The sequence below is a fragment of the Octopus bimaculoides genome, chromosome 27, assembly GCF_001194135.2.
Source record: "Octopus bimaculoides isolate UCB-OBI-ISO-001 chromosome 27, ASM119413v2, whole genome shotgun sequence".
Taxonomy (NCBI): domain Eukaryota; kingdom Metazoa; phylum Mollusca; class Cephalopoda; order Octopoda; family Octopodidae; genus Octopus; species Octopus bimaculoides.
This window is the reverse complement of record NC_069007.1, coordinates 20,430,534-20,439,082: the sequence shown is the minus strand read 5'-3', so window position 1 is coordinate 20,439,082 and position 8,549 is coordinate 20,430,534. Positions and strand designations below refer to the sequence as shown.

Sequence of the window (8,549 nt, the reverse complement as noted above, 5' to 3'; positions counted from 1 at the left end):
TTAACGTGAAATAACTTCGAATACAAAATCTTTTATCTGTTCTATACCACAAAATATACAAGTATACGAAGTTTGAAAGTGTTTCGGTACCAAAAACACTACATAAAAAAATGTTGCCCGTCAAACCAAAAAGATCCCTCACTACAAAAAGTGAATAAAAAAATTCAGTTATCTTTCTCTCTCACACACACCAGCAACATTACTCTCTCTCTCTCTCTCTCTCTCTCTTCACACTAACAAATGCACTTCACATTCTGCCTCACACACCTACACACACACACTCTCCCTCTCTCACACAAAAACGTGCACATCAATACTTCCAATTCACGCCAACTTCAAAAGAACTGAAGAAATGATTTCTTTTTTCCAGGATGCATTGGTGGACAAGAAAAGTAAAACAGAAAATACCAGGTTTACATATTTAGAATAACACTTTTACTTCCTCCGTATCTTTTCATACACAAGTTTATAATTCCCAACTGTGTTTGTAAAAGAGTTTCTCGCATATCAAAATACATTTTAAACTGCAATACAAGATCTCAAAGAGAAACAATTCCAACATAATTCACAATGATAAATCTTCGGTGAATACAAGTCAGTAGACTAAGAGTTACAAAGAATGCATTTCTCATGAATCACAATTCAAAGGTTTTCCTTTCCTGTGTGTTCGAATGTGGGTATTCAAGTGACTTTTACAAATAAATGATTTACCACATATTTCACAGGAACAAGGCCTTTCTCCAGTGTGGCTACGAACATGGACTATAAGATGACAATTATTGAAGAAAGATTTCCCACAAATTTCACAGTGAAATGTTTTTTCTTCATCATGAATTCTTTTGTGTCTTTTTAAATCACAATTATTAAAGTAAGATTTCCCACAAATTTCACAGTGGAATTCTTTTTTCTCACTGTGTATTATATTGTGTCTTCTTAAATTACTACCAGAACGGAAAGATTTCCCACAAATTTCACAAGGGAATGGCTTTTCTCCAGTATGTATTCTTCTGTGAAAAATGAGATTTGAGACATTAATAAACGATTTTCCACATGTTTCACAATAATAAGGCTTCTCTCCAGTGTGTACTCTTTTGTGAACTAGAAGACAAGAATTCCTAATAAATGATTTTCCACATATTTCACAGTGATGAGGTTTTTCTCCAGTGTGAATTCTTTTATGATTTGTTAAACAATCATTATGGAGATAAGATTTTCCACATATATCACAGCAATAAGGTCTCTCTCCAGTGTGAATTCTTTTGTGAATTTTTAAGGCACTATTATTAATAAATGATTTTCCACATATAACGCACTGATATGGTTTCTCTCCAGTGTGGATTTTGTTGTGACTGCTTAAAGCACTATTACTGACAAACGATTTTCCACATATTTCACAGTGGAAAGGCTTTTCTCCTGTGTGACTTCGTACATGGTCAACAAGGCGAGAATTATGCGTATATGATTTTCCACATATTTGACAGACAAAAGATTTTTCTCCAGTATGTGTTCGTTTGTGACTTGTTAAATTAGTGGAATCAACAAATGATTTTCCACATATATCACAGTGATAGGGTTTTTCTCCAGTGTGGCTACGTTTGTGGACAATAAGTTGGTATTTCTGATTGAATGCCTTTCCACAAATCTCACACTGAAATGGTTTTTCCCCAGTGTGTAATCGTTTGTGTTTTGTTAAATTACTGGAATTCGCAAAAGATTTTCCACATATTTCACAATTAATATTTTTCTTTGACAACCCTTCTTTATGAGATAATGGTTTCCCCACGTTGGATGTCTGTTTAACAGAATTTGTATCATTGGAAGCATTTGTGTTAGAAGTGTCTGAGAGATTACCATCCTCCATATTAACTCTGGAGAAATTCTTGAAAACTGATGTCTGTGGATATTATCTATTACGGTTCAATTTCTTGTCTTATGATATCCATCTCATGGGACACAGCTTACAGGAGGAGAAAATATGCAACATAGATTTATTTTCTGCAGGACACTTAGAATGTTTGTTGCTGGCTGGGACATCTCCACGTGGCAGATATACTGTAGACAAAAAGACTACATTAATAATTGCAGATATAGTGAAAAGAAGTTATGTAGGCTGAAGACTTAGAGAAAGAGGGTATCCATAAATAACTGGTAGCAAATATTCTGGTGGAATTGGTATTTTCATATGACAGTTTGTAATGGAACATTCAGCACAACTGTAAAGGAAAAGATATATGACTGTATAAGACAAATGTTGGTCAAAGTATATCAAGTCTGAATAAATAACAATTGTTCACACATAGTAAAGGGTCAAGACCCCACCTTGGTTACAAGTTACCGTCCGAGATATAAGTCCAGGCAAGGTTGTTTATGGAAGACCAACATTTGCCCACGCATACCAGTCTCTCCTCTACACACCACTGATGTTATCCAAGGGAAAAGCAAAGGGGCCGATACAGCTTGGCACCAGTGACATCGCAAATCATTTCTACAGCTGAGTGAACTGGAGTAACGTGAAATAAGGTGTGTTGCTCAAGAACACAATACATAGACCTGTGTGTTTTGTGTTCTTGATCAAGGCACTCTATTTTATTCCCTTTTTAAAAATTCTTTAAAAAAAGTTACAAGCATTTAAAATTTCCTAATTTTAACTAATTGGCAGCTTATAATGCCAAACACACCGAAAGTCATGACTGCTTCTGCCAGTGGGAACAGCCGCATTGAAACATTTACGCAGTCTGTCGACCTGCTAGAAATAGCAGCTAAATCTTCCTTGAGGTCTAAAAATAGCAGCGATATCTTCCAAGAAGTCTAAGAAAAAAAAATGTAAAAGATGATGCTTTGTGTCCCTACACTGTTTATTTCCTTGCTTAAGGCAGGCCCAATGTTTTCAGCTTGTTAAGTGTACTAATAACATTTAAAGTCAATCTCTGCAGATGTAAACTTACCTCAAACTCACGATCCTTAAAACACTCATTTGGCTCCAAAAATTAATATAATCTTAATTATGATCCATGCACCGGGAGATCACACATCTAAGAAGACACAATAAGGAGAATAATAAAATACTTTAATTGGAGACATATTTAATCATCCCGGGAATCGAACGCCGAGTCTGATACATCATATCGGTTGCTTTATGTTATCTAAAAAGATTAATGTTCCTGAGTTAATTACTACACAGAATATAATTAAATTACCTGACATATAATGAGTCGACCGTTGATGATTTTTCTCTCGCCTCAATGATACTACCGGTGATGTGACAGAAATGTCCCTGACATAATTTAATACAGACAGAAACAGTTTTCAAGCCGTTGGTAAATCAAAGATCCATCATTTACCAAAATAAATATCGCGAGGAAATATAGCAGGAAACGATGTGATTCAAATTGGGAATAGCAATAATGGAAAATACTAAAGTTAACTTGGTTTTCCTGAAATGAGAAAGTAATTTCTTTAAAACACACGCGTAATACGTTCAACACAGACCTCTTTTTTTGTTCAGATTAGATATTTTTTTAAAAATATGTATTAAACGCTGGATATATGGGAAAAGAAAAACGAAAGCGAAAATAAAACAGCATTTCCGAGGCATCTTCAGAAAATATGGATGGAGTTCTTACACAAAGTGACGGCTCTATACGAGAACCTCTTTATCATAGTTATGAACTATATTCTAAAATTTATTTAGTCTTAAGTGTGTTTGTAATTAACAAGCGGTTACATCGTTGTAGAACTGCTAGAAATAGCAACCAAAACCATCTGGTATTGGAATCTGATTAAAAAGCAGGTGTAGAAAAATTAGTCAATAGACTATATATTATTCATATAAATACAGTGTACATTTAAACACATAAGAGGTATCCATCATAGGATACCTGGCACGCTAGAAGGAATAGCCAAATCCCAAGCTACTATTAGAGATAAATTTCGAAGGGAATGAAAAATAAAAACATTTACTATCCATCTCCTGGACCACGGTTTCTGACTTTATATTAGCAAATAAAATAACATATATATATGTGTATATATATATATGTATATATATCTATATATATATATGCATGTATATGTATGTATGTAATATATCTATGTATGTATATGTATAAATATATATATATATATATATATATATATATATATACATACAGAGAGAGAGAGAGAGGTGCAGGCATCTGTGTGTGGTAAAACAATTTACAACCACATGGTTCTGGATTCAGTCCCACTATGTAGCACCTTGAGCAATTGTCTTCTACTATAGCCTCGGGCCAACCCATGCTTTGTATTTCTCTAGAAATTTCATGTCAATATAATTTTGTTTTCCAATCATGCTTAATAAGACAGTGTCTGTAAGAAATCGTTATGATAAATAACACTGGAGAAATGATTTTTTTTTTCCAGGATGCATTAGTGGACAAGAAAAGTAAAGCAAAAAATACCAGGTTTATGTATTTAGAATAATGCTTTTATTTCCTCTGTATCTTTTCATACACAAGTTTATAATTCCCAACTGTGTTTGTAAAAAAGTCTATCACATATCAAAATACATTTTAAACTGCAATACAAGATCTCAAAGAGAAACAATTCCAACATAATTCACAATGATAAATCTTCGGTGAATACAAGTCAGTAGACTAAGAGTTACAAAGAATGCATTTCTCATGAATCACAATTCAAAGGTTTTTCTTTACTGTGTGTTCGAATGTGGGTATTCAAGTGACTTTTACAGATGAATGATTTACCACATATTTCACAGGAACAAGGCCTTTCTCCAGTGTGGCTACGAATATGGACTTTAAGATTACAATTATAGAAGGATTTCCCACAAATTTTACAGTTAAATGTTTCGTTCTCCATCATGAATTCTTTTGTGTCTTTTTAAACTACAATTATTAAAATAAGATTTTCCACATATTTCACAGTGGAATTCTTTTTTCTCAGTGTGTACAATAGTGTGTCTTTTTAAATCACTGCCAGAGCAGAAAGATTTTCCACATATTTCACAATGGAATGGTTTTTCTCCTGTATGTGTTCTTCTGTGAACAATGAGATTTGAGACATTAATAAACGATTTTCCACATGTTTCACAATAATAAGGCTTCTCTCCAGTGTGTACTCTTTTGTGAACTACAAGACAAGCTTTCCTAATAAATGATTTTCCACATATTTCACAGTGATGAAGCTTTTCTCCAGTGTGAAATCTTTTGTGATTTGTTAAAGAACCACTATTGAGAAAAGACTTTCCACATATATCACAGCAGTAAGGTCTCTCTCCAGTGTGAATTGTTCTGTGGATTTTCAAGGCACTATGAATAATAAAAGATTTCCCACATACAACGCACTGATATGGTTTCTCTCCAGTGTGGATTTTTCTGTGATAGCTCAAAGAACTATTAGTGACAAATGATTTTCCACATATTTCACAGTGGAAAGGCTTTTCTCCTGTGTGACTTCGTACATGGTCAACAAGGCGAGAATTATGCGTATATGATTTTCCACATATTTGACAGACAAAAGATTTTTCTCCAGTATGTGTTCGTTTGTGACTTGTTAAATTAGTGGAATCAACAAATGATTTTCCACATATATCACAGTGATAGGGTTTTTCTCCAGTGTGGCTACGCTTGTGGACAATAAGTTGGTATTTCTGATTGAATGATTTTCCACATATATCACACTGAAATGGTTTTTCCCCAGTGTGTAATCTTTTATGGTTTTTTAAATTACTGGAATTCACAAAAGATTTTCCACATATTTCACAATTGATATTTTTCTTTGACAACCCTTCTTTATGAGATAATGGTTTCCTCACGTTGGATGTCTGTTTAACAGAATCTGTATCATCAGAAACAATTGTATTAGAAGTGTCTGAGTGATTACCATCCTCCATATCAACACCAGTGGAATTCATGAAAACTGATGTCTGTGGATATAATCTATTACGGTTCAATTTCTTGTCTTACGATATCCATCCCATGGGACTTTGTTTACAGGTGGAGAAAATATGCAACATGTGGCACACATACTGTAGACAAAAAGACTACATTAATAATTGCAGATATAGTGAAAAGAAGTTATGTAGGCTGAAGAAAAAGGGCATCCATAAATAACTGGTAGCAAATATTCTGGTGGAACTGGTATTTTCATATGACAGTTTGTAATGGAACATTCAGCACAACTGAAAAGGAGAAAAATATATGACTGTATAAGACAAATGTTGGTCAAAGTATATCAAGTCTGAATAAATAACAATTGTTCACACACACATAGTAAAGGGTCAAGACCCCACCTTGGTCACAAGTGACCATGAGATTGCACCTAAAGTCAAGGCAAGGTTGTTTACGGATCAACAGTTGCCCACACATACCAGTCTCTCCTCCACACGCCACCGATGTTATCCAAGGGAAAGCAAAAGTCAATGCAGCTTGGCACCAGTGATATCGCAAATCATTTCTACAGCTGAGTGAACTGGAGTAACGCGAAATATGGTCGAGTGGTCGTGTAAAGACGTCGTGTATGCTGTTCTATGGGGACAGTCACGTTTCCTGGTATGTCCAGCAATATATATTGCGATTAGTTAAAACTATATTATTTTAAATATTTGTAAGGTTTTTTTTTAGATTAATCCGAGTAAAAAAAAAAATTGATGCAATTTTCGCTATCAGCATCGAAAACTACATCAGAACATGTTTTGAAAATACTCTCGTGGAAATTCGAAAAACCTCAGGTAATTTGAAAGAAATTTAACAAGATCCAGCAATACAGATAATATGGGCTTTAAATTTAAATGTCATTAAAAGTGAAAAAGAATCAAGCAAAGTTAATTAATTACTCGTTAGTTGTTGATTAAAACACATTTCAGCTGTCCTGTAAAAAAGCGGCCCCCAATCTTAATTATGATCCACGGACCGGGAGATCACACGTCTGAAGCTATCTAAAAGCATAAGTGTTCCTGAGTTAATTACTACACATAATATAATTAAATTACCTGACATTTAATAAGTTGACCGTTGATGATTTTTCTCTCGCCTCAATGATACAACCGGTGATGTGACTGAAATGTCCCTGACATAATTTAATACAGGCAGAAACAGTTTTCAAACCGTTCGTAAATCTAAGATCGATCGCTTAACAAAATAAATATCACGAGGAAATATAAGCAAGAAGCAATGTGATTTAAACTGGGAATAGCAATAACGGAAAATGCTAAAGTTATCTTGGCTTGCCTCAAATGAGGAATTTCTTTAGAACACACGCGTAATACGTTCAGCAGAAACCTGTTTTTTATGTTCACATTAAACGTTTTTTTAATATGTATTAAACGCTGGATAAATCGAATGGGAAAAGAAAAACAAAAACGAAAATAAAACAGCATTTTCAAAATTTATTTTCTGTCTCCTACATTTATTTAAAACATATATAACATGGCATCTTCAGAAAATATGAATGGATTTCTAACACAAAGTGTCGCCTTAATATGAGAACGTCTTTATCATATTTATGAACTATATTCTAAAATTTATCTAGTCTTAAAACTAATGATATATTGAATTATATTCCGTATGCTTTACATATTCGTTTCAGTAAAGCCAAGTTAGGTTTTGCATTCCTTTTTACTGGTTATTAGTTTTTATTCATCTCCCTTTATGCTGTTTGTAATTAACAGTCGTAAATTTGCTAGAAATAGAAACCAAAACCATCCAGTATTGAGATCTGATTTAAAAGCATTTGAGTTGCTATTCGTAGCAGGGAAAGCGACTGTGAGAAATACAAGAGGGCTCTCCATGAGCTCTAGGTTTTACTAAGGAATTTAGCGATTCATTTATCTTTCTCAGTCATTAGACTGCGGCCACGCTGGAGTACCACCTTGAATAATTTTAATCGAAGAAATTGACACCAGTTCTTTTTTTATGCCTGGCACCTTTTTATTGGCCACTTTTACCGAACCGCTAAGTTATGTGAACGTAAACACAGCAACACCAGTTATCAAACACTGGTGGGGGACAAACACACACATTATATACATATATAATATATATATATATACATATATATATATATACATATATATATATACATATATATTATTGATATTATAAAAACCAAGAGAGAAGATGGAGATAAGATTAATAAAAGTTTATTAATACATTGACAAGACCAGACCTACATTTGTTTCAATTCATCACTTGGTATTTATAATAATAATATATATATATGTTCCTATATTGTTAGGAATTTAACCAGTCTAATCTTGGATATCTCTATCCCTCCAAGGTTTATATCCTCACCTGTATTTTGATATATACTATAACAACAATTAATTGATTTGTTTATTCATTTATGCATTTTATTTATACTCTTATAAATAAATCATTATTTACATTTAGCAGATATTTGTCCTGATCTTGTTTGTTGTTAACACAATGTTTCAGCTGATATATATATATGTGTGTGTGTGTATATATATATATATATATATATATATATATATATATATATATGTATGTATATATATATATTCCATTCAAATTTTAAAGGAACTCCAAAAA

At 33.2% G+C, this 8,549-nt stretch overlaps 1 protein-coding gene across 1 annotated transcript in view; it reads right to left on the bottom strand.

The window, feature by feature from the left end:
• Positions 1–412: 412 nt before the first annotated feature.
• LOC106882775 (zinc finger protein 208) overlaps positions 413–8,549 on the bottom strand; it is a 12,022-nt gene continuing 3,885 nt past the window's right edge. Inside the window, exons 3-5 of the mRNA XM_052977160.1 lie at positions 4,844–5,958; positions 3,198–3,274; positions 413–1,904 (exon numbers count right to left, since the gene is read on the bottom strand). Of these exons, the coding sequence (XP_052833120.1) occupies positions 629–1,904; positions 3,198–3,274; positions 4,844–5,958 (2,468 nt within the window). The 3' untranslated portion in view covers positions 413–628. The remainder of the gene's footprint in view (positions 1,905–3,197; positions 3,275–4,843; positions 5,959–8,549) is intronic.